We start from the raw sequence: 15,475 nt of genomic DNA, 5'->3' as shown, positions 1-15,475 counted from the left end.
GAAAAAATGAAATTATTTATTATTATCATCATTATTATTATTGTTGTTGTTAATAATAACAATAATAATAACAATAATGATAATAATATTGTTATTATTATTATCAATAATATTCATGTTAATTTAAAAGATAGATAGATCTGTTTAGAGTTGTTTGTGTATTATTTAGATAATATATTCGATTGAGTAGGCTGCACTTGAGGTCACTGTGTAATTGTGGGATTATTTTATTGCACTTCAGCTTTGTGAGTCTGTTAGACACACTTCAGATCTCACGTGCCCCCACGTGCCACTTCCGTCCCCCCACCCCAGCACACCCATTGCCTTTAAATATGACAGGCAGCAGGAGGAGCAGCAGACCGGACTGTAGTCTGTGTGACAGGTGCCGCACACCGCGATGACAGCGACACGTGTGCTGCTGATGATGATGATGATGGTGATGGTGGTGGTGGTGATGATGATGATGCCGCTCTGCTCCTCCGCAGACGAAGACCCGCAGTATTCCGCCACGGTCAGAGAATACTTTGTAGCAGCTGTAGAAATCGGCTGGGACTATATTCATCTGGAAGATGCTGAACCACCGTCAGCTGAACAAAGGTCAATATGTCTTTATTGTGATTCTTTAGTGACGTCTGATCTGAAAATGTCTGTGCGCAGAAAAGGAGGTTCTGGCCATTATGGCCCAAGGAAGAACTTTTTTTGACATTTACGTTATTAAAGTGTCATGTAATAGTATGCTTTATACAGTACACATACAACTGTCATAAAAACAAATATTTTTAATCAAATATTTCAAAACGTTGTTTAAACCCTTTAAAAAAAGCATTATTTATAAAAAAGCATTCAACCACTAAAACTAATTTCTCTGTTTAGGAATGCAAGTGAATATCTCTAATTTGATGTCTTAATCAAGAAATAATAATATGCTTTACTATTTATTTTTGTAAAATAATCAATTTGAATATCCATGGATAACAAATATGATAACCTTTCAGCATTAAAAATATCATTTCAGTGAAAGAGTTTCTACATACTGGTGTATTAACCATTACAGAAACATAAACAAATGGTTTTGATAAATACTAATGTTGTTCATTTAGGGCAGCTGTGGTGTAATATACCTTACATTGGGTGGTGGTCTAAGAAACGTGTTAAGTTATGTTTGGATGAAGCAGTGGTTTGTGCTGTCTGAGTGATTTCTGCTTTAAGAGAGTAGAAGGAAATAGGCAACAGGACTTTACTTTATATTTTCAGGAGATCAAGATCCAGAGACATTACACAAAAATACATCAAGGCAGTTTACAGGGAGTATACAGATTCTACATACACTGTCCCCAAGCCAAGACCAGCATGGACAGGTGGGTCTCCGCTCATCATGTTCACAGCTTGTTTCTTCTTTTTTTATTGTTTTTGTGAATTCGTAAAGGAAACTTTTTTGTCCACTTGTTGCAGGTATTCAAGGTCCGGTGATCGTTGCCCAGGCTGGTGATCGGGTGGTGGTCCACTTCAAAAACCTTGCCTCTCAGTCCTACAGTATCAGCCCTGTTGGAGTCACATACTGGAAACAGTCTGAAGGTAAAGTGAAAGTAACCTTTTTACAAACTGCCTATTAGTCAGCAGCATTCTGATCACCTTGGTCAAATGATGGTTATAAGCAAGAACTTGACTCAGCATTTAGAAAGGAAGAAATTAAAAAAGCGCCAAAGTGACCTTAATCTTAGTCAGATGTTCGACCTGTGGCCAAAAGTGAGCAATGGCATTTAAAGACGTTTAAAATTACATTTAATCACTCTTGGGTGATTAATTGTGGATGTAATCGTCAATAAAAAAAGGTTTACTTGCCCAAAAAGTCACCCCCCTCATTCCTGAGAAATTGAAATTTGCAACGGTTTCCATTATCTTGTGTGTGCAGGTTTTGTACAGCATGTTAGAGCCAAACACTCACCAGGTATCAACAAAAAACATCTACAATAGATGTCTGCAAATGTGATAATGGTATAAACATGATGTGAGAAGCTTTCGCAAATAAATCCTTTGGCAGACTTTGGCTCACGTCCTAATGCTGCTGCAGATTCCGAGCAGTCACTTCCTGTAAATGACTCACGTCTTCCTGCCACTGGTTAGATTCTTCTCGCGAAGTTAATCATAATCTGAAAAGCTGCTCCTGTCGCATCCATGATGCAGCTTAATCAGAAGTGAATGGCGAGGAAAAAAGTTTGTGCCCTGTTGGTTTTTGTTGCACATCGTCGTGAATCACAGCAACTGATTCAATCATTTTATTCATCAGCAACTTACATCTTTTGAGTTTCCGGGCTGTTAGTAGAGGATATAATAATGACTCCTATCCTTTCTCTGAGGACATGAACAAAGTAGCTTTCCTGTTTTCACCCACTTCTCCTGAACGAGTCATGCTGCATGTCTTTTATTTCCAGGAGCTGGGTACGATGACTCTACAGCGGGTCAGGAGAAGGAGGATGATGCCGTCTCTCCAGGAGGATACTTTGAATATGTGTGGGACATCAGTCCCAAAGATGGACCCACCAGCAGCGACCCTGACTGCCTCACTTACTCATACTCCTCCCAGGTGGACACAGTCAGAGACGTCAACTCGGGACTCATCGGTGCCTTGCTCATCTGCAAATCCAGTCAGTATTACTTTTGTAAACTTGTCGCTTGTGCAGCCTTCAGAAACCTTATATAACTTTATTTCCTGCCTCACCGCTGAGTCTTTGCTGCACCTCTCTGTATATTTTATGTCGGCATTATGTGCTTACCTCTTTTCCAGGTGCCCTCACAGACGAAGGCAAGAGGAGAAGCCCAGCATTTGTCCTGTTTTTTGCAGTATTTGACGAGACCAAGAGCTGGTATGGAGAGTTAGGAGAGAGGATGAGCCGAGAGAAGTTCAAGAGGAGCAATAACAGGAAGAAATACCACACCATCAATGGATATATTAACTCTACGTTACCTGGTAATGAGACACAATGTCCGCACACAGAGTTTGTTCCACTATGTCATGTGGTAATGTTAAGTGTTGCTAACACTCTTCTGTGTATCAGTGGCTGCGTACAAGGAATTTGACCTCATTTCTTTCTCTCTCTCTCCCTCACTGTAGGTTTGACAATGTGTCAAGGCCGCAATCATGTGTTTTGGCATTTGATTGGCGTAGGCTCAGCGCCTGAAATCCACTCCATTCAGTTCCAGGATCACTCTCTGCAGGTAATTCAATTCAATTTAAGAATTTTAGAGATTGTAGTGCAGTTGAAGTCTTCTGCTACATTATTCTGCATTTTAAACTCTGGTATTCAGTTTTAAACTCCTATCTACTGTGTTTGTCTCTTTGGTTTATCTTCTTTTTTAAGGTGTAAAGTGACCATGAGTGTTTGAAAGGCACTTACAAATAAAATGTATTATTGTATGTGCTTTGAATGATTCCTAGTTTAAATAAGTGTTTTATATAAATGTGTAAATGTGATCTGTAATTTATTATCACATTCCTGTGTTGTGTATTGGCTTTGTTTTTTTGTTGTTTTCTCAGGTGTTGACTCATCGTAAGGTCACCATGGAGGTGACCCCCATGACCTTTATCACAGCGGAAATGAGACCTGCTACGATCGGACGCTTCCTCATCAGCTGTCAGATCCATTCACATCGCCACGGTAACAATACACATCTGTTACTCTGGCAAAAAATCTTCATTGGAGTCATTTCTCTGGTTGTTATAATGCACTACTGCCCCCCACAGATGGTATGAACGCGTTGTTCACGGTGGAGAAATGCCCCGAAGTCGTCGCCGTGCCGGGACCAGATCTGCGTAACGTCAAACACAGTGAATTGGGCGACTATGGTGAAGACTACAGTGAGGAATATTCCGAGCATTTGTTCAATACTATAAGCTTTCAGCCTAGGAAACCTCAAGTGCAGGTGAGATCCAGCAGAGGACAGGACTCAAAAACCTGGGAGCATTTTATTGCTGCTGAGGAAGTCACATGGGACTACGCACCTCACCTCAAACCCACAGACAGGTAGGAGAGCTGGAGTGGGTGAAAGAGGAAGAAGAAGATCTAAAAGTGAGTGTTGAACTGAACTGTGATTTCAATTTCTCGGCCTCGCCAGTGATTTGAAGTCCAGATATTTCCCTGCGTCGCCCCATCACCTGGGTTACAAGTACAAAAAGGTTGTGTATGTAGAATACACGGATGCATCGTTCACTGTGAGGAAAAGCCCTGCCAAGAACTTACTGGGTCCACTTCTGAAAGGAAAAGTCAATGATCAGTTCCACGTGAGTCACTATTTTTATGACAATATGGGGTAAAGGAGCTAGAATAGAAATAAATAAATGATAATCTGTGAAAGGAGAAGATCTTTGTTTGATTTGTCCGTTGAGCCTCTGTGGGTTTTTCTTGTGTTTCCAGATCACTTTTAGAAACCTGGCCAGTCGACCCTTTAATATTTACCCCAATGGCCTGACCAAGATCTCCCCACTCCAGCGAAGCACAAATGGTAAATCTTAAAGCAAAGACACAAACAAACACACCAGAAACTGTGTATTTCTAAGACAACTCCTTTTGTATGTTTTTTATAATAGAAAATATGATGATTTCATGAGGGGTTTTCATATCATATGTTGTTTTCAAAGCCCAAATCTCTCCACAGTCATCAGAGCTGAAGGATGATTAATGTAAATATAAATTGATAATATTATATATCATATTTATTTGGATCAATGTAACACTTTGTGCAGGATAAATCTTCAACACTATTTTCATGTTTTACGGGAAGAGAAAAATAATCTTTCTGCACACTTTTTGTTTGTCTTATTGTCTGTCATGCTGTTTTATGTAGTTAACATCCCAAATGACTTACTGTTACATCCATTTTTATAACATCTAATTTCCTTTCATTAAACAGATGCAGAGCAGGACTTGCGCTCCATGGGCGTGCCCCCGAACGGGACGTTTGGCTACATTTGGAGGCTAACAACAGATGATGGGCCCCTGCAGGGAGACCCCCAGTGTCTCACCCAGCTGTATCAGAGCACTGTCTCACCAGAGAGGGACTTGGTATCGGGACTGGTGGGCACGCTGCTCATCTGCAAGTATGATGCCATCGACAGAAGAGGACGCCTGGTCAGAAGAATGTTTAAGAATCTGCACATAATATAGCACTTAACCAGCGTGAAGGTGGAATGTAATTTTATGTTTTGTTTCCTTTACTGAACGCATGGTTGCGTGCAGGTGGGCCCAGATAAAGAGTGGAGTTTGACTTTCGCTGTCTTTGATGAGAACCGAAGTTGGTACTTCAATGAAAACATGCAGAAGTACAACCAGAACTCCTCAAACCTCAACGACCCGGAATTCTACAACTCCAATGTCATTTACAGTGAGTTCACTTTGAAGTTGTGTTTGGGTATATAGCGAGGAGCAATGCTCAGTATCAGTATGTCCCTTTCTCTCCCAGGTGTGAATGGCATCATGTTCAGCGGGCGTCAGTTCGTGATGTGTCAGACTGATGTCACATTCTGGCATGTGGCCAGTGTGGGAACCCAGAGTGACTTCCTTTCTGTTTACTTTACGGGAAACCTGTTTCAGTACCAAGGCCTTTACCAGTCAGTTCTCACCCTGTTCCCCATGACTGGCATGACTGTTCCCATGGAGACAGAGTTGTCAGGTAAGCTTCTGGACATAAACGTAAACCTGTTACTTCTCTGGTGTGATTTAGTCACAGATTAAGCTAATAAGGGCCTCATAGGCGGACTTGAAGCTCCAGGTCAAGGTCCTGGTTGTAACATAAATGTGATTAAATACATGTTACGCTTTTTGAGCTCTTTAAGCTCTAAGGCCACTATGCGACGTATTTACTGGTGTACTGCCATCAGAGGACCTACTTCCACTCAAGTCACATGACCTCTCTCTTCTCTCAGGTGAGTGGGAGATCAGTGCCTTTGACGGCAGCCTCAAAAGCCGCGGCATGAGCATCCAGTACACCGTCCGTCCCTGTGACAATGCAGAGCTCCCGCTAGTCGATCGAGACGGAAGTGAAGAGGATCTCTCTGACTACATCGATCAGATCAGTCTACGGCCCAGAAGCAGAAGACCTCAGAATGATACTGTTTTGGTTCAGCTGAGGAGAGTCACAGGATCATCAGAAGACGAAGAAACCCCAAACAATGTGTCAGAGGGAGGAATCCCTCAGGATATCCTGGAGGCCATCGAGAGGAATGGGCAGCGGATAGTTAGCAAGAACAAGACTGACAGTGGAGAAAGGAGAGGCGGCAGACAGAGAAGACAAGTCGAGGGAAACTGTACACATGGAGACATCACCTCGGGAGCCTCGGAAGATGGAGCTGCTGGGATAGAGATGGGTGGAGAGAAAATGGAAAACTGGACTGACGCTAGTGCCGAGGTAAAGTCTGAGGAATGGAGTGAAACGTCAAGTGATACGACAGAGTCAATGGAGACGTCGGAAGAAAGCAATGAGATCTTATTGAACAGTGATGGAAAGACAGTGTCACCGGTGGAGCCGGGTGCTTCGGAAGAAAGGGTTGAAAGCTTTGTGTGGAAAAATCACATCCAGACTGAACCTGGCCGGAAATACAACTACACCACTGAAAACAACAACAGAACACAAACGGATCTGTCCCTGGAGTACGACTATGACTACAGCAGTCAGGTACTGCTACCATTTCTGGTACTCTCCCACTCACCTGTAGCAATGTATTCATTCATGAATTTATGTTCTCCTTTATTTTAGATGAACACCACATCAGATATGTTTTCCTCAGATTACCTGGACCCACGCTCAGGAGGCAATATATACCGCACTTTCTACATCGCTGCAGAGGAGATCGCGTGGGACTACGGCATCAAAAAACCACATCAGCTCATCAAACCCAGGTCAGTAATAATATTTCGTCCAGATTTGATAGGACGTTAGTTAGCAAAGATAGTGTGACACATTTTGAAACTATGATTTTTTTCTTTCATCTCCTTCACCAACATTTGTAACTACCTTCCTTTACAATCAATGTCAAAGCATTGACTCAACGCCTCTTTTTCAGAGAGATGCGTCGAGGGATGAGGAAGTTCCTGCCACAGTATAAGAAGGTGGTGTTCAGAGGCTACAGAGATGAAGACTTCCTCCATCCCGTACACATAGGAGAGCTTCAGGAACACCTGGGAATCATGGGACCGTTCATCAGAGCTGAGATTAACGACCTTGTGACAGTGAGCGACACAAAAGAACGTTTACTTTGAAGTGCATGCGGGGAAAACGTCAACACTGTCGATTCATATCACAAATTTACTGTACAAATTTACTGATGATTGATATCGTTTCCCTCGTGCTCTTATTCAAGGTGATCTTCAAAAACAAGGCATCCAGGCCGTACTCGTTTCACCTGCACGGAGTCTATGACCGCAGCCAAGGGGCCGGCATAGCTCAAACCTATGCCTCCTCTGCACCACCGGGTGTTCCAGGAGAGCCTGTGGCTCCTGGGGAGGCACGGACCTACAACTGGAGGATAACCAGGAAACAAGGACCCACTGACATTGAATTTGCCTGCAAGACCGGAGCTTACTATTCCACTGTTGACAAGGTCTGCTTCCATGTGCACACACGTAGCCTTCACACACAACTTGTACTGATTATGTGTGTGTTTGTTTGTTTATTTATTTACTCTTTTCCATCTTTAGTTCCTCAGAACGACCAGTGTTGGAAGTTTAGGGCTAAGATTAGAATTGAATTTTGCAATACATACACAAAGCAGATTTTTCCAGGAAAGATGGTAAACTTTCTTTAAATTCACTTGAATCTTTATATAAACAAAAGGACAAAGAAATGTTCAAACATTTCAAGACATTACATATTTAAATTTTTATAGTATTTTGGAAAAATTGTTTTTGTATGTTCTTCAGGAGAGGGACCTTCACTCAGGTCTGATCGGTCCACTGGTCGTCTGTAAGCCCGGCACCCTTCGGACTCGTCAGAACACTCAGCCAGACATCCAGGAGTTTTCCCTGCTCTTCCACACCTTTGATGAAACTAAAAGCTGGTACCTGGAAGAGAATCTACAGAAGCACTGTGTGCCGCCGTGTCAGGTCAACACTGAGGATCCCTGGTATCACACCAGCAACAAGTTTGCAGGTCAGGATAGTGAAGATTAACGAGCGGTGGTGTCATTTCTAAACAAACCCACTATGTCGTGTTTCCTCACTAAGTAGTTTTTCGGACTTTTTCCCCCCCCGTGTAGCAATCAATGGTTATGTGGCTGAGACACTACCCGGTCTGTTGGTCGCCCAGCACCAGCAGGTGAGGTGGCACTTGTTGAATGTAGGAAGTGACGGCGAGTACCACGCCGTGCACTTCCACGGTTTGCCGTTCACCGTTCGCACTGACGAGGAACACCGGCTGGGGGTCTACAACCTTTTCCCTGGTAATTGCACATACACATTCATACCTTTGTCAACTAGTATTTAATGCCTTTTATTTCCAAATCCATCTCCTAGATTCCTCCATTGCATGTTGTCTTATTTATGTCCCTCCCCCTTCCAGGAGTGTTTGGCACAGTAGAGATGAGACCCCCTACAGTGGGCACTTGGTTGGTGGAGTGCACTGTTGGAGATTACCAGATGGCCGGCATGAGGGCTAAACTACTGGTGTATAATCCACGTAGGTTGATGTGTCATACATGTGTTATTTTTGTTTTTAGTTTGTTTATAAGGCACTTGTAGTAGGGTATAATCTAGCAGTAATAAGCCAGGGGATCCAGGAATGGCAGTTTGATAATCTGAGACTGAGAATACATGCTGTTCTTTTGTTTTCCAGTGTGTAGTAAGTGTGTCAGCCTCAAACAGGTGCTGGCAGTGCTGCAAACATTTTGACTTTTATTGAGAGTGTTTGGGAAATAATGCTAATCACATGAAACCCAACCCACACGCTGTCCTGCGGGAACACTTCCATAGTTCTAAAACTTTTTTTATATTTGAACTTTTCATGAAACAACATGCAGGATGTGTGTTGCCTCTGGGCATGAAATCGGGAAGAATTGAGGATTTCCAGATCACGGCATCAGATTACATCGGTAAGACACTTTTGTTGTCGTCTTGTCAAATACATATGAGAACTAGTGCACGGAAAAATGAAAATAGCTTCATGAAAACATCGACATTTACACGTGTTTTACTTGTGTGTGTCCAGATAGCTGGGAGCCTCGGCTGGCGAGGCTGGATCTGACCGGTTACATCAACGCCTGGATGGGCAGAAACAAGATGTCATGGCTACAGGTCAGACAATCTTTCTCCTTTAATGTCTGTTTTTACTGTGATCTATGACAATTATGTGCTATTCCGTGTCATCTCCACATGAGCAGAGTTAAATGCAATGTGTCTAATGTTAGGTGGACCTCCAGAGGCCAACCCTGCTGCATGGTGTGCAGACACAGGGAGTCAGGTCAAAGCTGAGGGACCACTACATCACATTCTTCACTGTCGCCTACAGTCTGGACCTGGATAACTGGATGATTTACAGAGGAAACAGCACCCGGCAGAACAAGGTATGACCTCAACTTAGATCTCAATAGTGATATTATTATTATTAATAATAAAAGGTTCATTCTTCAGGAAATGAGTTTCTCTGCATTACAGAAGCTGAGCCCAGAATACCAGGAACACGCAGTTCTCTCATCACACAGATAAACAGACGACGAGAACATTGACATTATCCTTGTGCTCCATTGTGTATTCTGTGGTGATGGCTTCATACCACTCTGATACCGATATCACACCCTTGAGTATCTGCGGTACTAATCTCGGTCTGATAAAGTCATTTTATATCTTTTAAACGACTCACCTATTAGCTGCACTGCTGCATAGCCATAAAAACCCATTTCAAACTGTATAAGCAATATTCAGCTCCCATAAAAGGAAATTAACCGACCACGTTCTTACACAGTTAGTGAAGTATTTATGTGGAAAATCTTCTTTTACTGATACTCGATTCAGTGATCTTTACCAGCTAATATGTACGTATATATGTATGTCCTATGTCTGGAAACGCCATCATTCCAATCTGTCTATGGTCCACAAATATAGTATTAAATGATAAACTGTTCACCTTTCAGGTATTTCACGGCAACATGGACAGTAGCAGGGTGAAAATCAACCACTTCGTTCCGCCGTTTGTGGCTCGCTACGTCAGGATTGAGCCGTTCAGCTTTGTGCAAAAGCCTGCTCTCCGACTGGAGCTGCTGGGCTGCGATCTCAACAGTGAGTTCCACCGGGCCGTAAATTACTGAAGTGTTCGTGTCTCTGAATGACAATGCGGAGACTGACTCTGTGTACACCTGAGTGAGTGTTTCTCTGTGTACGTGTGTGTGTGTGTGTGTGTATGTTGCCAGGCTGCTCCATCCCTCTTGGACTCCAGAGGGGGATTCCTGACAGTAGCTTTAGTGCTTCCTCATTTCAATCGTCTCTGCTGCGTAAGTGGAGCCCCTACCTGGCCCGGCTGCATCAGGAAGGAGGAGCCAATGCCTGGAGGCCAAAGGTACAGACTATATTAACAAAAACAACTATTCTACTTTGCAATCCAGGTTTATTACACAGTCTAAGCCTGTGTTTCCCAACCCTGGTCCTCAGGGGAAACTGCCCTGCATGTTTTAGATGTTGCCCTGCTCCAACACACCTGACTCAGATGAGCAGCTCTTGTTTCTGCAGAGCTTGTTGTTGACCATCTGAATCAGGTGTGTTATAGCAGGGCAACATCTAAAACATGCAGGGCAGTGTTTGCCGAGGACCAGGGGTTGGGAAACACTGGTCTAAGCCAAATCTTTTCTCAATTATAAGACTTCTCTCGCCCATCATTCCCTGTCCCTCTCTCAGGCTTATCCATTTCACACTTTGTAGCTGTGAGCGTTAGAGGTGTGATTTGTCCTTCTGACAAACTGTTGAGCTGTCATTAAAAGTCACACGCCAAACAGCGCACAACACTTGTGATTAATGGACAGAGGTCACCCAAACACTTTGGATCAACCTCCATGTCAACAACTTGGAGGTCTTGAAGGAACATGTATCCTATTACCAGCAGTCACACACAGCATTCGGTTATTTGTCTTAATGTTAGCCTAAACAGGAACACGTGCAGGATACAGATTATAATCAACCCTGATTTACTTTTCCTTGTAATATCAATGTAAGAGGATTTAGTGTGAGACCAGCAGGAAAGTGCTGTTATTACACTGGGTTTCAGCTTTGAATCATCACATCAAATCAAAAACATGCACCACCAGGAACTTTTTTCCTAAAGTATTGTTACATTATAGCTGTCATAATAAGTATATTACATAGAATGTCCAAACAAGCTGTTTTAATCATGTGTTTTTTTTCTTGGTTTGTTTTGTCTTCTTCATATTTTTTCCCAGCACGACAACCCACACGAGTGGCTGCAGGTTGACTTGGGTAAAGTGAGACGCATCACTGGAGTCATAACACAAGGAGCTACGTCACTGTTGACCCAAATGATGGTGACAGAGTTCTCTGTCGCCGTCAGTCACGATGAAGTCTCCTGGAGCAGCGTGTTGGAGGACAACTCCCAGAGAGAACAGGTACAGCACACAGTTCTGCTAAACTGCTAAACCAGGTTCGTCTGTAAGAGTGTAATGTCCAACATTTTCTTTACTCATTGGCGTTTGCCACTAAAACAGGAAAATCTGTATTCTGTGAAACTAATACGAGAGTGCGTTGTAGGGTTTTTTACATTTTAATCATAAAAAGACTCAGGTCACCTCAAAAGTTCATGTCGATCTGGGTTCTTTAAGTCAGTATTTGACGCCTACAGCCATAAACCTGGGTGTGAGACTGGACCATCTTAAACTTGATCCACAGATTTAGCTCGGTGGTCAAGTCCAGCTCTTTTCCAGTGAGACAACTCGCCAAAGTTTCTTTCCTCGGCATCACTTTGAGATTTTGAATCCAGTGAAATGTACAGGTAGGTGGAACACCTGCTAGGCATTGCTGCCAGTCGCACCTCCTCCGGTGCCCACGGGTCAGCTGCAGGGTCATCAGCCAGGAACCACCATTCACCAACGTTTCGCTCCTTTAACCCTGGAACGTCTCTTGGTGGTGGAGCAGTGACAGGGACGTCTCCCTGTCACCCCCTGCAGCTGTTGTCGGGGTTAGTTGTTTTTTCCCCAGCTCTTGTCTTTCCTCCTTAGCCAGAGCCAAAAGCCCCCCTTCTCGGCCTCCTCTGCTAGCTCTTTAATTGCCTTTTTCAGGTTCCCTCTGGTCACTCCTGCGTCCCTCAGAAGGCGTATGGTTGACAGCCCCATGTAGCCTCGGCATCCAACCTCCACTGGGTAGATGGTGGTCCTCCAGCCAGCCTCCCAGCACTCAGCAGCCAGCTCTGAGTACTTGGCCTTCTTGCGTTCGTAGGCTGCCTCCATCCCCCCCTCGGCTGGTATTGTGAGCTCAGTGAGGAACACGGATTTTGCCTTGGTGGACCACACCACTATGTCGGGGCGGAGATATGTTGCAGTGATCTCAACCGGGAACTGGGCTGCTTGTCAAGGTCGACTCTCATGTTCCACTCCTGGTAAGGGGAAAACGGCCAAGGTGTTTCTCTTGGTTCTCCTTCCCCCACCCTCTGTGACAAAGCTGGCGCGGTTGTTCCTCACTCCCGAACCACTGGTGAAGGTTCCGAGGGCAGGGAAGCGCGTCGTAGGTTGAGCGGATGAAGAAGCTGAGCCCTGCCTGCGGAATCTTCCACAGGTCTGACCAGGTGTTGTTTCGGTTGAACTCCCTCCCAGGTTGTCCAGCTTCCCTGTCGGCCCTGCGACACAGCCTTGATCTTGTAACGCTCTTCCTCTATTCTTGTCACCTCCGCCACCACCATCTCCTTCCTCTTTTTGCGGTTGGCCTTGGACCAGAATCTCATGTCGGCTCGTTAGTCTTTCTTAAGATGGACTGACCCAAAACCGGAATGAGTTGCCTTTGCACATGAGGCAGGCCAACTCACTTTTTAATTCTCTTTGGTTTTTAATACAGTTTGATATAAAAGAATTCTCATTTGACCCTAATCCTCTTCCGTAGTTTGAGAAGTTTGCTATTACTGTGTACATCACTTTGGCCAAGTGTGCTTTATAAAACTGGGAGTAAAACTAATCTTTATATTGTGCCATCCAAAATCCACATCCATGGAAATAAAATGTTAGACTTACTTGTAATTATTTTGTATTTACTGTTTATAACAATCTTCATCTACTAAAGGGCTGGCGTTTTGTCTTTGTTTCTTTCCTCTACCCTCAGATCTTCACAGGAAACAACGACCCGGACGAGGAAGCTGTCGCTGTTTTTGATCCTCCCTTATTCGGCCGTTACCTCCGCATCCACCCGCGGGGCTGGATCAACAGCATCGCCCTGCGTCTGGAGATCCTGGGCTGTGACACGCAGCAGGTGTTCTAAAGGCACTGCGCTCACCAGCCTGTGTGTGTGTGTATGTAAAGAAGGAGGAGTTAAGTTATACATCACTTTTTAGGACTTTGTACAAGAAAAGCTATTTCTTATGCAGCCACGACGTTGTTTACATTTTCACCTTTTTTGTTGTTTTTTTTTGCTAATGTGGCGCTACTAAAGTGGATATAACGTGTTAAAGGTATAGCTAACACTTTTAGCGGATAAGCTGCGCAAACTACAGAACCTTGTTAAGCTTGTGTAAATACGATAGACCCATGACTCTGAAGAATGTGTCCAGTTTAACTGGCTGTATGTCATTGGAAAAGTTCAAAATGTTTCTTTTTAGTTTGGCTTCATAACAACCCCCAACACAGATATACAGGGACACAACATTTTAACAATCACTTTCAAAGCTTTACACCATGGCAGGTGAGAGTAACCGTACTAGTAAAAATCCCATAAGAGATTTCCTTTCCTTTTGTTTTCTTCCTGCTTTATCTTGTTCTCTGTTATTTTGGCTTATCCACCTCCACCAGGTTGTCCTGGTAGAAACAATGAGCGAATCAGCTCCAACATTCCTCTGTTAAAGCTTGCGCTGAGGGGAAAACAAGTTGTAGACCTGGTGAAATTATGGGGTGACTGGCAACAGTAAGAGAAACATGTTTGTAGGTCCAACCACGCTCTATCACCTCATTATCATTTGAGGAAGTTTCCGGGCTGGAGGTGTGTTTCCTTTGGAGACGAGTGTAGTACCAGACAGGACATGTGTTGGCAGAGACGTAGCCGTCGCAAATCATGCCTGGCTGTCACGTTTTATCTCCCTCTGAAAAGAATAACACAGAGTCTCATTATCTCAGCGGCACAACAGAGCACCTGTGTTCACTTCCAATGAAAGAGCTGGTGAGATTGAGTTTGCGGCGTGTGAACGAACCAGCAACAACAACTGCAGGCTAACAAATATGCAAGAGACTGAACTTCAGGTGCCGTAGTAAATGTTACACAAACATTAAATCACAATGGATCGAGGTGCTTTTATTCACCAAAAAACTGAGGTGACTGAAGTACCACTATTTTTGATACATTTTTACTGAAGTACAAGTAAAAGTACTGGTCAAAAAAATGTACTCTAGTTAAAGTAATAAAAAAGTGTAAAATGTACTCAGAGTAAAAGTTACTAAGTTACTTTGATAACAAGGTTGGGGTATCACATGAATTGTTTTTAATGAAAGGCACACCATTACAAATTAAACACATCATGTATCAGTCAAAGGTTATAAATCACTCACTGATAACTGAGTAATTATGTCAATATCTGTTTTTTTTTTTTACAATTTACACACACCTTATTGCAAAAATGACCACTTCCAAATTAAATCTATCAAAAAAAATCTCCAAACTGAAATCCACTCCTCAAACATAATCAACGATGAACCACTTGCAGCTGCCATCGTCATCACCGCACCTGCGTGTGATTGCTCAGACGCCCATATAAGGAGGTGCCAAGGACAGACTCTGTTTAAATCTCAGGGCTGTGAGAGACACAAGCTCAACATGGGGAAAAGCATTTGTAAGATTTCTAGAAAATAAACTGAGGCTGTTTATAACAGTGACTGCGTGTTTGTACATTTGACTACAATGTAGTACAATGTTTAGTTGTGACAACAGGTATTTGGTGAATTAATGCCAGCTGCAAACATTAGCACCTGCTCCACCACGAGCAACCCCGTGTCACAGAAATGATATTCCCTCACAGTGAAACTGTGCTAAAATGTGGAGATTATGTTGCATTGTAGGATCTATTGTGAGGACAATCCAGTGTATTCTTATAGAGAGCTACACATGCAGTGTCTTTCCATGGCAAAGATCTTCTAGTAGCTCTCACCGTGTGCCTTTTTGTGCCTAAACTCAACCACAGTTATGATCCCAGCATGGTCAATGTGAAACCAAACCATTCACAAAGTAGTCAAACCTCATAAACCTCCACTAAAATGTAATATTTTCTTCCTTGAGCTTCTTCCCACACAAAAAATGTC

General features: G+C 43.3%; 1 protein-coding gene across 1 annotated transcript; it reads left to right on the top strand.

Annotated features, from left to right (window-relative positions):
* Positions 1-340: 340 nt before the first annotated feature.
* Positions 341-15,052, top strand: f8 (coagulation factor VIII, procoagulant component). Its single transcript, XM_044040606.1, has 27 exons — positions 341-597; positions 1,255-1,358; positions 1,453-1,575; positions 2,433-2,645; positions 2,786-2,968; positions 3,113-3,216; positions 3,536-3,656; positions 3,743-4,022; positions 4,114-4,279; positions 4,413-4,500; positions 4,909-5,126; positions 5,235-5,379; positions 5,458-5,667; positions 5,921-6,669; positions 6,751-6,893; positions 7,058-7,223; positions 7,355-7,594; positions 7,914-8,142; positions 8,249-8,431; positions 8,551-8,667; positions 9,008-9,079; positions 9,196-9,281; positions 9,395-9,550; positions 10,118-10,262; positions 10,394-10,539; positions 11,414-11,596; positions 13,296-15,052. Exons 1-27 carry the CDS (start codon positions 398-400, stop codon positions 13,449-13,451), a joined length of 4,926 nt encoding a protein of 1,641 aa, XP_043896541.1. The 5' UTR covers positions 341-397; the 3' UTR covers positions 13,452-15,052.
* Positions 15,053-15,475: the final 423 nt, after the last annotated feature.

The sequence above is a fragment of the Solea senegalensis genome, linkage group LG12 (assembly GCF_019176455.1).
Source record: "Solea senegalensis isolate Sse05_10M linkage group LG12, IFAPA_SoseM_1, whole genome shotgun sequence".
NCBI classification, from domain to species: domain Eukaryota; kingdom Metazoa; phylum Chordata; class Actinopteri; order Pleuronectiformes; family Soleidae; genus Solea; species Solea senegalensis.
Note: the sequence above shows the minus strand (reverse complement) of the source record. Positions and strands in the feature narration are given on the sequence as shown.